The sequence below is a fragment of the Myotis myotis genome, unplaced genomic scaffold (assembly GCF_014108235.1).
Source record: "Myotis myotis isolate mMyoMyo1 unplaced genomic scaffold, mMyoMyo1.p scaffold_m19_p_17, whole genome shotgun sequence".
In the NCBI taxonomy this organism is placed as follows: Eukaryota; Metazoa; Chordata; class Mammalia; order Chiroptera; family Vespertilionidae; genus Myotis; species Myotis myotis.
Window position 1 is genome coordinate 23,338,850 of NW_023416321.1, and position 18,553 is coordinate 23,357,402.

Genomic DNA, 18,553 nt, shown 5'->3' on the forward strand with positions numbered 1-18,553 from the left:
CTATGACGCGCTAAGGTAAGGAGCCTTCGACTAGCTTTGAGCCCTTGTGCCTCTCTCTGTGCCTCAGTTTCCTCACCTATAAAGCGGAGGCTGCTGAGGGATTAGATGAGCTGATACGCAGGAAGTACTCAGACTGGTGCTCGGGGTAACTGTTCTCATTAAGACTGCTGTACAGGGTGCCTCACCATGCTGCTCTGCGTGCCCTTCAGAGCGGGAGGAGCTGTACATTCGTGTGACAAGGCAGGTTTCTGACCCTTTTACATTCTTGAGGCCCTGCTCAGGGTCCTCTGATACCCTTTGCCTGCTCTTCCTCCCGCCACCCACCCCCACTCTCGAGTCTCTTTACTTCCCACTATCAGCCTCTTTCCAATTTTCAGATTTCAGGTGGAGGAGAGAGAAAATGGCTTGTGACCTTGCGGGTTTCAATAGAAGAGCAAACAAGAGGGCAGATAAGGAGACGCCAGCGAGATTCTATGACCTGTCATTAGGATGGGCTTTCCCAGCTATCAAATGTTTGCTCACATAATAAAATGGTGACAGGGCCCTAAATGTTGTCAAAGGAACTAGAGTTATTTGCCCCCTTCAGAGTCTAAACACAAACATCTGATAAGGGGGCTGCTGTGGCCCCTCAGAACCGAGGCCCAGCACACGCAGCCCCATGGGGGGCCTTGCCCACAGGATCTCGGAGTGACTACAGAGCCCTCCGTCTGAAAGGGGTGGTGTCTGGGGCGATTGTTCAGGATGGTCTCCTTCTAAGAGGATTTGTTAATAGTGATAGCTAGCATTTATCGAGGTCCTACTGTGTGCCGGGCACCAAGCTAAGTAAGGGCTTTATACACATCACTGCACTGAGTTCTTACATCAGCCCTTTGAGGCAGGTAATTATCATTCATTCCTTTAGCACATGTGAGTGCCTTCTACACGCTTAGTTAGCACTTTTTTAGGCAAGGGGATGCAGCCCTGTACAAGACCCTGTTCACACCCTCACATCATTTTAGGGAGGGCTTTGAACAACAAACAAACAAGCAAATATATATATATAAAACTTTAGATGCAGATAAATACTTTGTAGAAAAATAAGGATGGTAAGAGGGTAAGGTGACTTGAGGAAAAGAGAATAATTTAGGGAGGGAGATCAGGGGACTTCTTTGGGGTGGTGACATTTGAGCTGAATGAAATGAGGGAGCAAGCTTGCAAAGGTGCACATGAAGGAGTGTTCCCGACAGAAGATACCACAAATGCAGAGGCCTGCAGCAGGACCACTTTGGCTCTGGTTCAGCTGAAGCTGAGGGAATGGGAGGAGGGGAAGGAGATGAGAATGGTAGGGTCAGTGATGGGATGGGCTGATCACAAAGGGCTTGGAAGTTTTGGTTGCAATGTGAAGCCACTGGCAAGTTTTGACAGGGGATTAACATGATTGATTTCCTTTTTTAAAGAGATAATTCTGGCTGCTGTGTGCTGAACAGACCATTCCCACAATAGGGGGGCAAGAGTGAAAGTGGGAGTGAGAAGTTAGGAGCCATGGCAGGAGGTCAGTGAGAAATGGGGGGTAGGGGCTGGGCGGGGAGGGGTGCCTTAAACTGATGGGGTGGGAAGTAACCAGATTTAGGATGCATTTTCAAGTATCCCTAGAAGAACTTATTGATGGACTGAATGTAGGATGTGGAGAGAAGACTCAAGGAGACTCTCCAGCATCTCACCTGAACAACTGGTACCATTCTTGGAAATAGAGAAACCCAAGGAAGAAGCAATTTGGGTACAGAGAAACGCGGGCAAAAGGATGAGCTATTTTAGGCAGGTTCAATTTGACAGGCTCGTCAGGTATATTAGACAATCACATGTGTAGGCCAAAGTTGCACTGGGTTTGTGAATGGGCACTCAGGGGAGAGGTCTGCACTGGAGACAGAGTTATAGGATCCGTCAGTGTGTACACTTGATCCAAAGCCACTGGCTTCATAAAGATCACCCAGGAGTGAACTAAGAAGAGAATGTAGCCTTGGGGCCCTCCAACAAGTGAATACTGGGAAGATGTGTTGCCTGCTAAGGAACTGTGGCGAACCATACATGGGGAATGTCCCTAAATCAAGTGAAAAAAGGAAGGAGTGATAGGCTGTGTCAGAGATAGAGATTGAAAAGTGACCACTGAGAAAGAAGATGGGCTACATATATACCATGGAATATTACTTAGCCATAAAAAACAACAAAATCTTACCATTTGTGACAACATGGCATTATGCTAAGTGACATAAGTCAGAGAAAGACAAATAAATGATTTCACTTGCATGTGAAATCACAGACTCTAAAGAACAAACAGAAACGCAGAGATACAAACTGACAGTTATCAGAGGGGAAGGGGGTTGGAAGACTGTATGAAAACGGTGAAGGACTGGTAGTTACAAAATAATTATGGGGATGTAATGTATAGCACAGGGAATATAGTCAATAGTATTGTAATAATTATGTATGGGGCCAGGTGGGTACTAGATTTATCAGGAAACTCACTTTATAAATTCTAACCACTATGCTGTATACCTGAAACTAACATAAAATAATACTGAATGACAGCTATAATTGAAAAATAAATTAAAAAGGGACCATTGGATTTGGCAACATGGAGGCATCGGTGAGCTAGACAAGAGGTTTCAGTGGAATGTGAGTACAAAATTCTCTCTTGAGAAGAGAGAATTGGGAGTGAGGAAGTGGAGACAGTGAGTATAGATAAGTCACTTCTATTACTAACTTAAGTTAGTTTAATTATAGCTTTATTAATTAAACTAAATTATCATAATGCCAATTTCACAGATGAGGGACCTGACGTCTAAAGAGATTCTAAGTAACTTGCGCAGAGTCTCACAACAGAAAAGCTGGTGCTCTTAACCACAAGGAAGATCATTTCTACCTTCTGAGTCCAGCAACGCAGCAATAAATGCCCTTGGCCATTTAAAATCCTCCTTTCTGAGTATGAGAGGCTCTCAGGGTTGACATCCTGGGAAGCCTAGTTTGCCCCAGCTGCCATAGAATGGGCATTTTGAGTCAAGCACTGAGCTAAGTGTTTTACAAGACTTATTGCATTTAGTTATTTCAATGATCCCACAAAAGAGGAATCATTATCTTCATATACAGGTAAGGAAACTGAAGCTCAGAGAGGCTAAGACTTTTCTCTGAGGTCACACAGGTAGAAACTGGTTGAGTCTTGAGCCTGGGTCTGCCTAACTCCCAAGTCAGTGCTCTTAAAAAATAATAAACACACACACACACACACACACACACACACACACACACACACACACATATATATATACACACACATACACATATATGTGATATATATATATATATTGATTTCAGGGAGAAAGGGAGAGGGAGAGAGATATAGAAACATCAATGGTGAAAGAGAATCATCGATTGCCTTCTGCATGCCCCACACTAGGAATCAAGCTCACAACCCGGGCATATGACCACGACTAGGAACTGAACCATGACCTTCTGGTTCATAGGCTGATGCTCAACCACTGAGCCACACTGGGCAGGCCCCAAGTCAGTACTCTTAAACTTCAGACCGTACTGCCTCCCCTCCACTGGAGAAGACTAGCTGGGTGGGGAACAGCTGCAGGGGATTTATGATGAGACTTCCACCTCCTTCTTGTCAGCACCCGTGGCCAGTGACCTCTCTATAAACTAGGAAGTGGAGCAGTGGGTAGAGAAGTTGTGGAAACAGGACTCGGCTCACAGCCTGCCCACACTTGTTCTAACCCAGGTCGGTGCTTGCTGTGGTCTTGTTTCCAGACTGGCAGGGCACTGTTTTGCAGGAGCTCAGGCACAGACTCGGTCAGACAGTAACTCGCCAGCACCCAAGGGTTGAGGACCAGAGGGCAGCACAGCTCTAGGAAGCACAGGTGGCAGAAGCTGCAGAAGGATTCCCAATGACAAAGTTCTGGCCTGAAGTTCCCGAAGCATGATCCACAAGGCCCTGGGGCATGTCTATCTTGACAAGAGGAAATAATGGGATGGGACAGATACAAGTTCAAATTCTGGCATTAGCCTTCTATGCCTGCATAATCTTGGGTCATTTTTATGGGTACTTAGAAATGGATATTGGAAGGCGAGTGTTGTTGAATGGATTTGGAGAAGACCAAAATCTGGAAGTTCAGCTCCAGATTTATCATCTGTGTGAACGTGGCCAGATCCCTCTCCATTTTTGAACCTCAGATTTTTGCTCTGTAAACCAGGCAAAAAAAAAAAAAAATCTACCTTGCAGAATGGGTGGGAGTGTTACTCAGGAAAGGTAAGATGAAAAAGCACCTGCCGTGCTGCTTAGAAATGCTAGTTTTGAGTTCATTCACTCTTTCATTCATATTTACTGAATATCTACGATGGCCCAAGCATTTAGCTAAGCCCAAAGGGCTTGGGTGCTTTGAGAGGCCCCTGAACTATTTGTATTTTCCTGGGAGGTGGGTGAGGAGGCGTCTAGGTGTCAGCAGAAGAATGAGAAGCAGGGATCTGGAGCTTGGGTCCAACAGGTGGGACAGGCTGAGAGATGGTCCTAATCCTGGGAAATGTTATTGTCAGAACCAACGTTGACCACATGTAGACCAAGAAATGAGTTCAATATTTAAAGAGTGGATGGAAGGTGTCTTCTAAAGGATCACAGAAAGGAGATGGAACAGGGAGGGACTATGTACCAGCCACTCTCTTAGGCACTTTTTTGTTTATTTTATAAAGATAATGTTTAAATATATTTTTATTAATTTCAGAGAAGAAAGGAGAGAGAGAGAGAGAGAGAGAGAGAGAGAGAGAGAGAGAGAGAGCGCGCGACAGGTAATGAGAATCAATGATCGGCTGCCTCCTGCACACCCCCTACTGGGGATCAAGCCTGCAACCCGGGCATGTGCCCTTGACCATAATCGAACCCAGGACCCTTCAGTCCGCAGGCTGATGCTCTATCCACTGAGCCAAATCAGCAGGTTTGGGTGGGAGGGTTTGCCAGTTCTGTGAGATGGGGTGGGGTTTCCCCATAAGAGATGAAGAAACTGTTTCACAGCAGTGAGTTAACTGCCCATGGTCATGTAGCAAGGGGTAGTAGAAGGAGCTGGGATTAGCTCGCATCTGTTGGCTTTTCCTAGCACTTTAGGGTGCCTCTGAAGTAGCATTGCCCTGGCTGTGTCCCTATGACTTGATTATTGAGGTGCACACTAATGGCCCTGTTCAATATGTACGTCAGCATCTGAAACCCTGCCTTGTGGTGTCTAACTGTTTAGGCCCCTGGTTGGCAAACTGCGGCTCGCGAGCCACATGCGGCTCTTTGGCCCCTTGAGTGTGGCTCTTCCACAAAATACCGACTTCTGCGCATGGGCCATGAAGTTTCAATCGCACTGTATGTGCGCGCCCGCACGTGGTATTTTGTGGAAGAGCCACACTCAAGGGACCAAAGAGCCGCATGTGGCTCGTGAGTTGCAGTTTGCCAACCACTGGTTTAGGCCAATCATTCTCCCAACATATTTGACCAAGGAATCCTCCTGTCCTCATTCTACATGCCCCTGATCCCTAACAATTGTCTTGAAACCCCTTTCAGAAAATACTTTAAAACAAACAAAACAAGCAGACGTGCCACTAAGTCTCTTTTGGAATTCACTTTTGACTCTCTACCTTTAGAACAGAGTTTGTACAATTTTTCTTCACCCTGGGTTCCTTTACACTCATCCCACTTCATCCCGCTTTCCCCATTCCCTCTTCTTCATTTTGTAGGAAACGGGTGAAATATAATAGCTAAATGCTTGGGCTGTAGTAGATATTCAGCTAATTATGAATGAATGAATGAATTAAAAACTAGCATTTCTACTTTTTACTGTTCTTCCCAATTGTTAAAGACCACAAGAGCAGAGATTACTGTGGGTATTTTAAGATGGGTATTGGAAGGCAAGTGTTGTTTAAGTGGAACGAGTCCAGGATTGAGAGTCAAAGATCAAAGTCCGGAGATCCCACTCTTGAATTGATCATCAGTGTGACCTTGGGCAGAACACTCTTCATCTCTGAGTCTTAGTTCATTTCTTTATATTTCTTAGGTTTCAATAAAGAGAAAATGACAAGATGATTTTCATGAGAAGTACTATATAGTTTTATCCTTACTACGTGTAATCATTATCCTCATCATCCTGAAAGTGAGTCTGTCACCAGACTCCTGAAATGTCTGGGGACTTGGAGATAACTTCATGGTAGTTCTAGAGGGACATGCATACAGTGTCAAGGTTGGCTGGCCACTGTCCAGTGAAGGGGAGAAGCCATTTGGGGGCTGGCACAGCGTCTCAGGGAGCATCTTGAAGTATTTTGATTAAGAGACCATTTCCTGAATTCAGAAGACTTGTTTCAACAAGCAAGCATCAAAGTCAACTTGGGAAAGACAGAAATAATTAATCATAGTCCTGTCTAGGGCTGACCAAGCGGCAGATGGATTGATAAACCTTTCAAAGGGGAAGGTATTCCCAAGCGGGGCTGCTGCGCCTGGCTGCCCCCCTGATTGAGATTTGTGAGCACAGATAAATGTTTTCCCTGCTCAGTACAAAGAGTGGGAAATCGCACAGAGTCGAAGGGCAAGGCAGTGTGTGGGGGGCTGTCCTTTCATCTTCCATTGGGTGAGAGAAGAGTAGTAAAGCAGGTCCCACACACCTCTCCCTTGTCCCCCAACTCCAGAGCCCGGCTGCATGCGTAGGTGGTGTGTGTGTGTGTGTGTGTGTGTGTGTGTGTACGTCCAAGACATGCCAGGCACTTAATCTGGGTGACCTCATCGAATCCCAGAACAAGTAGGTGTTACAATTTTAGTTTTAAAGATGAAAAAACAAAGGCTCAGGAAGGTCAAGATCACCAACCAAGTGGTACAACCAGGAACAGAGCCCTCCTGCTTTACAACACTGCAGACCCAGGAGGAGAGATGGGGCAAAGGGAAGAGCAGAGAACCCTGAGGCCATGAAAGAACCTGCTGGAAGCGCATGGCAGTGGGTAAGGTGTGATTCGCAGAGCTCAGATGGAAATAAAGATCATCAACAAGACCAAACCCTGCTGAGAGCCTCTGACATGAAGTTCAAGGTTGTCGTCTGCTTATCTAGTAATCAATAAAGGCTAAACAGTTCCCACGCGGCATGGAGCCCGGCCACTAAAAGGCCTATTGTATTATTCTGGAATTGTCATCTGTGTTCAGACTTCTTGTCCTGTTTTCTAGCTCTCAGTGCCCCATGACAGTCCAGCTGTCCAAGCTCAGCGACCAGCCTCGCTGTTGGTTGTCTTTACTACCCCATCACCTCTATGAGGTCGTGGGAATTAGTCATCAACTGAAACGGTGACTAAACCTCTGGATCCCCCACTTTCAGTGCAGCAGGAAGTTGATTCTAAGGTGTTTTTTAATAAAACACCAAGTGAATGCAGGCCCCTGGACACAACAGGCTGCCTATTAGGGAGTCCGCATGGTTTGGTAGAATTGGGTCATTCTCTAGAGCAGCGGTTCTCAACCTGTGGGTCTCGGCCCCTTTTGTATAGCCCAAGGTTGCTGTGGTTTTCAAACACTGTTTTCTTCCCTAGCAGAACTTCAGCATGTGAGAAAGAAAACAGGGGACCTACTCTGTTTACACACAGATGGGCCTAGACCTCTGAACATTCCTTTAAAGACCTCTGGCTGAAGGATAGTATCTGCTTGAGAATTAGGAATCCATGTTTTGATCTTCACTCTGCTATCAATGTATTGGGTGAACTCTAGCTTCCTCATTTGTAAGCCAGAGGACTTCCCACTGTGGGGAAGGGGCTATTTCACTGTAGAGCAGCGGTTCTCAACCTGTGGGTCGCAACCCCTTTGGGGGTCGAACGACCCTTTCACAGGGGTCGCCTAAGACCATCGGAAAACACATATATAATTACATATTATTTTTGTGATTAATCACTATGCTTTAATCATGTTTAATTTGTAACAATGAAAATACATCCTGCATATCAGATATTTACATTATGATTCATAACAGTAGCAAAATTACAGTTATGAAGTAGCAACGAAAATAATTTTATGGTTGGGGGTCACCACAACATGAGGAACTGTATTAAAGGGTCATGGCATTAGGAAGGTTGAGAACCACTGCTCTAGAGCTTACAACATTCTAGGTCCCGTATGGGTCCTGGACTAGAGAAATCAGCCTCAGGATTCCTGACTTACTACTCACTTTCTCCATCAACTAATTTGTGGGCAATCCTGAGTTCTCCCTGGAAATACCTTTTCCATGGATCACTGGCAATCCACTGGGGAAAGAGTCAATCTCCATGACTAAAGGCTCTGTGGAATCCAGGCTCCAGTGACTTATCGAACTTCAGTCCGCATTTAGAGCTCTTGCTTGGGACACCAGGGGAACAATAAGCCTCTTTAGCTTGTGGCCCATCTTCTTTGCCCTGTGACTCAGCAATTCCTTTAGCAAGTAGCAGAGAACCTCAGAAGGACCAGCCTTGTGGCTGAGACCAAACCTGCCACACTCTCCACACATCAATAATCTTAGTCATCCCCCCACCCCCTTTCCCAATGGCATTACCTGTTTACTAGAAGACATGTTGGTGAGCGTACTGATGCTGCTGGTATCTGTGACCACCATCGCAGATGGAAACCGGGAGGTGTGGGAATACTGGGGAGGTTCCTGCTTGTGTGTGTACACTGGAGAGAGAGAGAGAGAAGAGAGTGAAGACAAAAGCAAGGCGCCGATCACTCAGGCGTGTGCACATCCCACACTATCCTTAACCAAGTTACTTAGCCTCTGTTTCCTACTGGTAGAATGGGAATGAGATCTGTTATAGGATTAGAAGAGATCATATTTAAAGCACTTTTCACCCAATAAATAAACAGCCTTGCACAGTGCCTAATATGTAATGGTGGAAGGCACTTCTGTGAGATGCCTGAGTGCCACCAAGGGACCCTTAGGCATATGTGGTACATCTGGGATTTTAAGTCAAAAAAGTTCTAAGTAGCTGGAAAACTGCCAGAACTCAAGCACCAGGTTTCATGCTAGCAGTCAGAGATTAATTAAAAATTGTAATTAGACATGGGCATAACTGATATAATGCTGGGCTTTCCAGTTTGCACTAAATGCCTTCTGATATTGAGTCACACATGCAACAACACCTCTTATGACATTCCAGAAATATGAAGGATAGACAAAAGGAGACTAGAATCTAATAAAACCTCCAGGAACATGTGGCTCCCTTTTTAGTACTTGTTCACCACGTCTGGAACCTTTTGATTCACACTAGTTGCGACTCCGTAAGATTTAGGTAAATTCTAGGCCATGTGACCAACTAATGAAAGCATGTGGATGCTTGGCCTTGAGGGAGGGACCAGCCTGTTCTCCCAAGGAGTCCTCTGAGTAGGGAACAGGGGTGAAGGTCACTGCCTGCTGCCTCGGCTTGCCCTCCCTGTGGAGGGAGGCTGGTTGTTTCCTGGGCTGGAGCCCCACAGGCGATCTCCTCACAGTCAGCCAGGCCAGCTGAGCCTCAGCAGTTCATAGGTCACTGGTGATCACTCTCTGACTGTCCCACCCACCCAGGAAGCCACGGAGGAAGCCTGCCCAGGTGAGGGGGCAGGGGCAAGTGGGGAGCATATTGCCAGGCCCTGAGAAGAAGGGAACTAGGGCACATGTGCTCCCAGACTCTGCTACAGGCTGTGGCAGATGTTTTCAAAGCCACAAAAATGTGATTGGAATGTGAGATGGTGCTTAGAAACCAGCTCCACAGGCCTGAGGGGGGAATAGAGCCCGGAGGATAGAAGGCCGAACTTGACTGTCTCCCTCAGGTCCGTAGCTCTGCCTGAGGCATTCAGGGGAGAAACTGAAGTCCTCTTCCTTATTCCTGCCTCCTCCTACGACGGAGTCCCTTAATGAACAGTCACTTGTGTTTCTATAACTCTTGATGCTTACCAAACACAGTTCATAACCATTTTTATCGCCACAATCACTCTACACACATATTACTTCCATTTTATGGGTGAAGAAATTGAGGCTCAGAGTGGCTAAGTAACATACCAATGGCCATATAGCTGGTATGTCTCAGAGCCAAGATTTAAATCTAGGTCTGTCTGACTCCAAGACCACCACTCGATTCCAGAGACTTCTCTGATGTTCCTGTGGGGTCATGCCTGAAGCAGGGAAGCCATCCTTTCCATGATTTCTCCCCAAATTAGCAAGCCAGGGGCTATACCCTAATCTGACCAGAGGATGGGGAGCCCGGGGCTCAGGATAGGGGTGGGGAGAGCTATAGGGGCTGGAAGTAGGTGGAAAATGAGTGGTTGAAAGGTAGACTTAGGGTACGTATAGAAATTGGAGATGGGAAATAGCCAGGAGGTGGGGTTAGGGGGCGGGGCGGGGCGGGGTAGACACACTAACATTCCTGGTCCAGGAAGGCGTGCAGGCGGTATTTTCCACCTCTACGCATGGTTTGTGATGCTTGGAGTGCAACTTGGAAGGCATGGCGACTCTAGGAGATTCTTCAATTCCAGGGAAGGCAAATAGGATGCAAATTATATGCCAACTATAATCATTTGGGAATGGCTGCTTGGATTTCCAGGTTGAAAAGGCTAACTTGGAGCTCATTGGGAAAGGTGCTGAGGTTGACTGGTGGGTGCCAGAGTGGGAAACCGGGGGCACGTGTTCCACACCATCCCTGCTCTCTATCTCCAACTCCCTCACAGGCTTCAACTGGCCTCTTCAGACCCTCCCCGGGCTCCTGAGGGTCGAGCAGAGGAATCGAAAAGGCACAGCACCACGCAAGGGTTATGCTTCAAAAACTGTCTTGGTTGATCATAGGTAGGACAAAGGGAGCAAACCGACAAACTTCAGAGAAAGTTCAGAGCCAGAGAGGGAAGGGGTTGGCTGCTGAGGGCCCTCTGTGTTCCTCCCCAACCCTCCCGGGTCCTTACTGTGTGAGTTCTGCAGCTGAGTCACAGCCGCCATGAAGGGCTGCTGGGCCATGTGGCTGCCTGGGCTCTGCTGCATGAGGGGCTGCTGGTGAGGGCTGTGCAGCTGCTGGGAGAACTGCACCGGCTGCAGGGCTGCCAGGCTGCCGGCCACACTGTTGATGACGGGGACGCTCTGTGCTTGGGAGGTGTTGAGACCTGTGGGAGGAAGAGGGAAAGATCAGAGGTGGCTTCAGGGATGAGGAGAGGTAAATGGATGGCAAAGGCCATCCACTGAGCCCCTGCTATGTGTCAGGCACTGGACTCAGCTGGTGACACAGAGACTGCATAGGAAGCAGTTTTATAGGTCCATTTTCCAGACAACAACACTGAGACTTAAAGAGATTAAGGGACTTGCTCAAATTCCACAGTGAGTTATAGATGGAAATGGGCTTTAAACAGATCTGACTGAGGCTGGAGAGTCTCCCAAAGTGATATGACCTCCCACACTTCCCTTCCTTGAGGTTGCCAGGGCCCTGGGAAAGCTGACCCTACTTGCTCACTCAATCCATGCCTGCCTCTGGGAGACTTTCCGCCCTGGTGATGCCCTCAGGGCAGAGTTAAAGGCAGCCACTCTGAAGAACAGGTTATTGCCCAGATCTGTCTGTCCAGCAGAGGGCAGGAGTGTGCAGGGACCCACATTTTGGTGTACACACACACACACACACATACACACACACACACCACCACCACCACCACCTCTGCAGTCCTGGGAGTCTGAAGACACTCATTTAGTAGCTTTATGTCAAGACCCTGGGAGAGGCTAGGTGCTCATTCTCTTGACTGTAGCAAAGAGGAGGGAAACCCCTGGAACTTAGCCAGTCTATGAAGTGGGCATATCTTATCTGGTAACACCAAGGCTTGTGGCATCACAAGGAGCAGATACTGGGAGGAGGAAATAGTAAAGTGAAGGGTGGCAGTTGTAGTGGGTCTTGCCATTTTCCTGATCTGGGGGCATGAGAACCTCTGGGGTTCTGTACTGTTTATATCCTGAGGCCTCTCTAGAACTGGGGTGGGCACTTCAAAGATTGGGTCCATGCCATCTGTTCCCTGCACAAGACTCTGGGGAAGGCAACTGAGATGTTTGGGAGTGGGGACAAGAGCATCAGAGGAAAGACACCCAACCTCTTTCCTAGACCTGCCAATGTTCCTTTGGCCTTGCCTTCTGGGAAGTGGGAGGAAGGGGAAGGGGAGAATAAAATGAAGAAGGAAATCCAGGAAAAGGTCTCTTTTAGTAAATGAGGATGGGACACCTAGAGAGCCTTTCCTGAAATAGATCGTTTCATAAGCAGGTCTGTGGGAAGTCCTCCATGGAGATAGCACAAATACCTCAACAATTGCCTACTCAGAGCTTTAGCTGATATTGTTATCAGGAACATAAAAGGTGAGTGAAGGGGGAATAAGCCCCCTCCTGGCTCTCCTGGGTGGGGCCTGGGGTGGGGTCCTCAGATCATCCTCAGAATAGCACTATCTCCAATTCCCCACAGGGGCTCAGCGTCTCCCCAAGCCAATGTCTCACCTGATATCCTGGTATTCTGTTTCCCTCTCCTACCTTCCACTGATGGGCTCAGTCTCCTAAGAAGTCCCATAGATTTGCTGTTTCCCAAGAGCCCATTGTTGCTGCCTGTTGGGAAATCTCTGCCCAGAAAAGCAAATTATCCTGTGTAGAGTGGATGACATTTGAGGGCATGGTTCTGAAACCTGCCTGTGCTTTAGAATCATCTGGGTGAGCTTATGAAATAGACATTCCTAGGCCCCACCCAAGGCTTAATGAGCTAGAACCTTTAGAGGTGAGGCCCAAGGATCTTACTTTTAACGCAGTCTGTGACCCTGATGTGCCTCAATTCCAGGACTGAGAGCCACTGATGTCATTCTAGCTCCCATGAAGTGTGACTCTTGGCCTTTTCATCTGTTTTCTGGGCACTAATTCCTGCTTAAGAAGCCTGGTGTCCAGGCCAGTAGATGAGTACAGGAGGAGGAATCGGCACTGCCAAGTAATTTGTTAATACATCTCCATGGCCTCAGTGGTCCCAAGGCAGGGCCCACATACCCAACAGGACATGAGCTGGCTAAAAGAGGGTGCTTGCAGCTAATTCTTCATCCTGACACTCCACAGATAGGACTACTGTGTTTCATCCATGTTTTCCGGTTCACCATTCTTCATGCTCCATTCCATTCCAAGTACACACACACACACACACACACACACACACCCTACAGTCAATGAACACTCTGATGTTGCCATGCTGCGGTAGGAGATTAACAATATTGTGAGAAGGGAGAGAAACCTGGGTGAAGAAAATCAGGAGGAACTAAATTGAAAAATATGGAGCAGCCACAGAGAAAATTTTAGTTCAGATAGGGCCCAAGAAAATATATAACTGTGTGTGTCAGCCAAAGCTTGACATGGGAAAAATGAAGGTAAGTAGGATGGTTTGTGTATCTTTTTGGCTGTAGAACCATCCTACTTACCTGACACAAACATTAGACAACCTCCTGGAGAACCTCCCACATACTTAGGGATAGAACGAACACTAGACAAAAGTATAAACTACAGTATTATACATACTCATGCCTTATAGACGATAAGTATGTCTGTGCACACTGTCATTGATCAGCAACCCATTTTACAGATTAGGAAACTGAACCTCATAAAGATTCAATGATTGGAACCAGGATGCACAGCTGATAAGCTGTGACCAAGATTCAACTCCATCGCATAATTTTTTTTTTCTTGTTTTAGGCTAAACAATCCAAATATCGTCAAGGAGAGAGATAAAAAACTAAACCAGGTGACTCAATCCTACAAGTGGTGGGTGAGTTTGAAGGGGTCTTCATTAGTCCTTTCTTATCAGGTTGACTCACTTCCCATGCTACTTCTCTGTGCCCCCAAGTTTACTGATCAAGAACAAGGCTTACTTTGTGCAATGGCCATGACTCCAGAGAGGGGTGTCATGATGAGGTTTTGAGATTGCTGGGGGTTATGGTGGGACAGGCTGTGGATATTCGTCAAGGTGCTGACGGGGGGCAAACCACCTCCTGAGACCGAGATCTGCTGGAAAGAGAAAACAAGGGTAGCATAAGTGGAATTGAAACTGCAAAAAGCAGTGTCCAAAATGACACCACTCAGCAATTCCTTAGCACGACTAATTAATGGATGAATTCATTCAGTCACTCATTCACTCAGTCACAGTTAAAAAGCACCTACTGGCAGGTAGGAACTGTTCTAAGTGCTGAAGATAGAGCAGTAAATAAAATAGGCAACAATCCCTTCCCTTATGGTGCTTCCATCTGTTGACTATCTTACAGTTACCAGCCTGCCTTACTGATTCTTCTGCTCATGGATATTATATGATTGTCTCTTGCTCACTTTGGAAGTACCCTCCGTCCTGCTCTATGCCTTCTATATAATTGGTGCTAAAGACACATGATTGCTAAAAATAATAACCGAAGAAATGTCCTGGGATTCCCCAGTGAGAGCAGGTCGGGGACCAGGCAGGAGCTCAGGGAAGCTCTCACTGACTACAGGCTCTGCCAAGCACTGCTCATATATTAACTCACAAACCTCACCATAGTCCCATGAGGTAGATAGTCCTGCCATTCCCATTTCACTGATGGAAAAACTGAGGCTCAGCATAGATATGCATATTGCTTAAGATTCAACAACTAGTAAATGGTACATCTGGCATATAAGCTTGGGACTGTCAGACTCTAGAACTCAAGTTCTTACCTTTTATACAGAACTTTTCCCCACCCCTGTACCTATTACCAAGGGTTCGGGAAGATCAGGTATTATTGAGCTTCTCTACTTTTTCAAATCTCCACTGTGCATTAGAATTTTTTTTGTCAAGTAGCTGATATTGTAATGACAAAGCTACTAAATAAGCTGTGGGCCTCAGGTATGCCCATTCTGTGTTACATCACATTCTAGTGACAGATTAGTAAGAAAAAGCTAATGACTTTTATGTGTTTACTTCATACATGGCCACTCTGAATGTTTTTCTTGACAATTGATTCCTTTTATTTATTCCTAAAAGTGTCTTTTCCATTTTGATTTTCTTCATTTTTCCAGGTGTGTAATGGTATCATAAGCATATAATGCTGATAGGGTCTCTTCTGTGCTAGTACTATTATGTGTACATGTCATACTGCATTGGTTGGTATTAAATAATAACAGCTGTAATAGATGTGCTTGCTGTGATTCTGATGTTATCAGAAATGCTTCCAATTTTTCACCATTAATTATAAGGAACTATCAGTTACATACATACATACACACACACACACACACACTTTTTTTCATGACAAGCCAGTTTACCATTTATAGTTTTAACATAAGTTTTAAAATTATTAAGAAAGGACATCCCCCCTCTCATTCTGAATTAATCCAGACATTCTGGATGGCATCAGGAACCCTGAGAGGTGTTTTAGGGTTAGGATACACACATCAGATGTAGTCTAGTTTTTCTTCTATCTCTTGTTACCCAGAACTGCTCAGAGTATAGGTCTCCCACCAGCACCGAGGCAAGATACTATCTCCCTCCTCCCCTGCCCTTCCGATCAGCCCCATAGCTTCCAAGGTTAATTTGAAAAAGAAAGAAAGAAAAAACCAAACAGGTTTGTTTGTGTTTTCAAAATGAGCATCAAGAAGTGAGTTAGGGGTCATGTGACCAAGAAGGAATTCCAGCCACATCAAACAAGAGAAAACCAGCCTGTTTGCTGGACTTGTTTTTCAAAATGTCAGAGTCATTAAAAAAAAAAAAAAGTCAGTAATGTGCCTTCAGACTTCCCTTGGGTAATGTAGTCCTTCAGAAAAAGTCAAAGAAGTGACGGTAATCTCTGCCAGTCCAGTGCTTGGGTTTAGTGGTGAAAGAGAAACGTAGGTGCCAATGATACAAACAACGTAAATGTGGATGGCTTTAGAGTTCATAAAGTGCTGTCACTGACTGTCCTCGATAGATAATGACACCCCAAGAGGGAAGGCATTATGATGACTGCACCTATGTTCCAGATTAAGAAATTGATCTTCAGCCCTGACCGGTTTGGCTCAGTGGATAGAGCATCAGCCTGCGGACTGAAGGGTCCCAGGTTCGATTCCCGTCAAGGGCGTGTACCTCGGTTACGGGCACATCCACAGTGGGAAGTGTGCAGGAGGCAGCTGATCGATGTTTCTCTCTTATCAATGTTTCTAGCTCTCTATCCCTCTCCCTTCCTCTCTGTAAAAAATCAATGAAATACATATGTTTTTAAAAAAGAAAGTGATCTTCAAAGAATTGAGAAACTAGTCTATGTCATTTGACTAGTAAGCGAGGAAGTCAGAATCCAAACCCAGTTTTGCCGGAGTTTAAATTCCACCCACTTACTATGTCTGGGTAACCTTGGTCAAATTCCTTCCCACTCTAAAATGTAACCATTATTTTCTTTCTTTTTTAGAGTGGTAGGGAGGGGGAGAGATACAGAGAGAAGCATTGATGTGAGAGAGACACATTGATTGGTTGCCTCCCATGCGTACCCCGACCAGGGCTGGGACAAAGCCTGCAACCGTGGTACGTGCCCTTGACCGGAATCAAACCCGGGACCCTTCAGTCCTCAGGCCCACACTCTATCCACTGAGCCAAACCAGCTAGGGCGGCAACCATTATTTTTTATTTGCCTCCAGAACTGATGGAAGCCAGGGGGCTGCTGAGGATATCAGTCATGATCCTTACATGATAATTCAGAGAACGTGAATTAATGCTGCCAAGTGCAGTCCTTTCACTATGCTAACTGCTTTACCTGCCTACAACCTATGAGGTCGGCATTATTCTCCCTACTTTGCACACAAGGAAACTGAAGTTAGAGGAGGTAAGAAATGTGCCCAAGCGGTAGAGTTGGCATTGAAAGCAGCTACCTGACTCTGAGGCCTGAGCTTTTCACCATTAGGTCACACTGCTTCGATGCTGCGGAAATATCCAGTACATGCTTTTAAAAAAACAAGGTTCAACATGCACAGACTGCAACCCTAGCCCTGGCCAGCTCTTTGTCAACGCATGCCATCTGGGCAGGGGTGGGGGACAGAGAGTGCAAACCAAAGCGCAAATGGATCAGCATTATTTCCAAAACCAGTATCTGGGGGAAGATTTCAAATGCAAGTCCTCCTGAAAGCACACATTCCTTGTACAGGCCTTGTACTCAAAGAACAGCAGAGCGATAAACCATCCTCACACCCACTACCCCTCATTTTACCCCTCACTTTACAGATGAGGAAACTGAAGTTAAGCAATGCCCACCCTACTGCTGATAAATAACAGAGCCCAAGACTTGGACACACTGGTTCCCTCGCCTGTATTATTGTTAACCATAGTACCCTCCTGCCTTGGTGGACCAAGATCTGTTAGACATTAACAGGACACGGACTCTTGAATTAAGGTTTCCAGTAATAGTGACATAACATATGAGCCAGGGTGTTGGAGACTGGTGAAAAGCTGATTCCTGCAAACAAGCTTCCAGGTGTTTGCTAACGCTGAGGTGTACTGTCTTGGTCAATCGTCAACCCAAGAATATACTGCCCATCAGGGCACTGTCAAGCAGAACAGCAAAAAGAAAGCGTGTCTGCAGGCTGCCCTTGGAGTAGCCTGGCCTGGGTGAGGTGGTCTGCCCCTTAGGAGATCAAGGGGGAGGGCTCAAAGGGAAACTCCAAGGGAAACATCCACTGAGAAGTCAAGACCTCTTCTACAAGGTCCCTTCTCCAAGGAAGCCTGGGCCATCCCTGCTTGTTTGGGTCTCAAAGTGACTCTTGAGAACTCATAAGGACTTGTCTGTGCCTCTCACAAGGTAGCCGAGACAAACTGCTCTTCATGGAGAAGGTGAAGGGAAAAGGGAGGGCAAGGAGGCCGCAAAATGCCTCCCCCAGGAGCCCCCTTTCATGTATTTTGCAGAGGCCCTGCCAGGGAGATCAGCTCAGGTAGGTGCCCTGAAACTAGAGTGGACCAGGCCAGTTCTCTCCTCAGAAACTACACTTTGTTTTCCCTCCGGGGAGCTGGGGACTCAATCACCTGTGACTCACCATTCCTGTGTTGCCCATACAGCACACACGTCAAGGTCTAAAATGGCATCTGCTCCCTGGCCCTTCCCCCCACTCCGGCCTCCACCACCTCTGGGTCAGACACCTTGAGGGAATGCATGCAGCTCCACCTTGAGCATAGAAGCCAGGAACCTGTGCGGGGGACCTCCCACCCCCACCCCAACAAACACAGAGCATGACCAAAGACTAAAGTTTTCCATTTCCTACCCTTACAGATGTCGTAATGCCTGTATTTGCTCATGGACTGCTCTCCCCTGTAATTGCGCTGCTAGAGGATTCGAACCTTGAAAATTCAAACTCAAACAGTCCATACCTCACCAAGTGTGCTCAACTTACATCTGGGCATGGACTGTGGTAATGGATATAGAAAACGTCATTCAGAGAGAATAACACTGACGTTAACATAACAATACTGTCACTTTTTTTTTCTTTAAATATGTTTTTATTGATTTCAGAGAGGAGGGGAGAGGGAGAGAAATAGAAACATCAATGATGAGAGAGAATCATTGATCAGCTGGCTCTTG

At 46.4% G+C, this 18,553-nt stretch overlaps 1 protein-coding gene across 5 annotated transcripts in view; it reads right to left on the minus strand.

Annotated features, from left to right (window-relative positions):
• Positions 1 to 18,553, minus strand: part of HNF1B (HNF1 homeobox B) — a 55,814-nt gene that overhangs the window by 5,649 nt on the left and 31,612 nt on the right. For 2 of the 5 annotated variants that reach the window (XM_036341918.1, XM_036341916.1), the window contains exons 6-8: positions 13,886 to 14,018; positions 10,931 to 11,125; positions 8,559 to 8,677 (exon numbers count right to left, since the gene is read on the minus strand). In XM_036341918.1, the coding sequence (XP_036197811.1) occupies positions 8,559 to 8,677; positions 10,931 to 11,125; positions 13,886 to 14,018 (447 nt within the window). Of the gene's footprint in view, positions 1 to 8,558; positions 8,678 to 10,930; positions 11,126 to 13,885; positions 14,022 to 18,553 lie in introns of all 5 variants that reach the window. The other 3 variants (XM_036341917.1, XM_036341915.1, XM_036341919.1) reach the window with 2 other exon arrangements.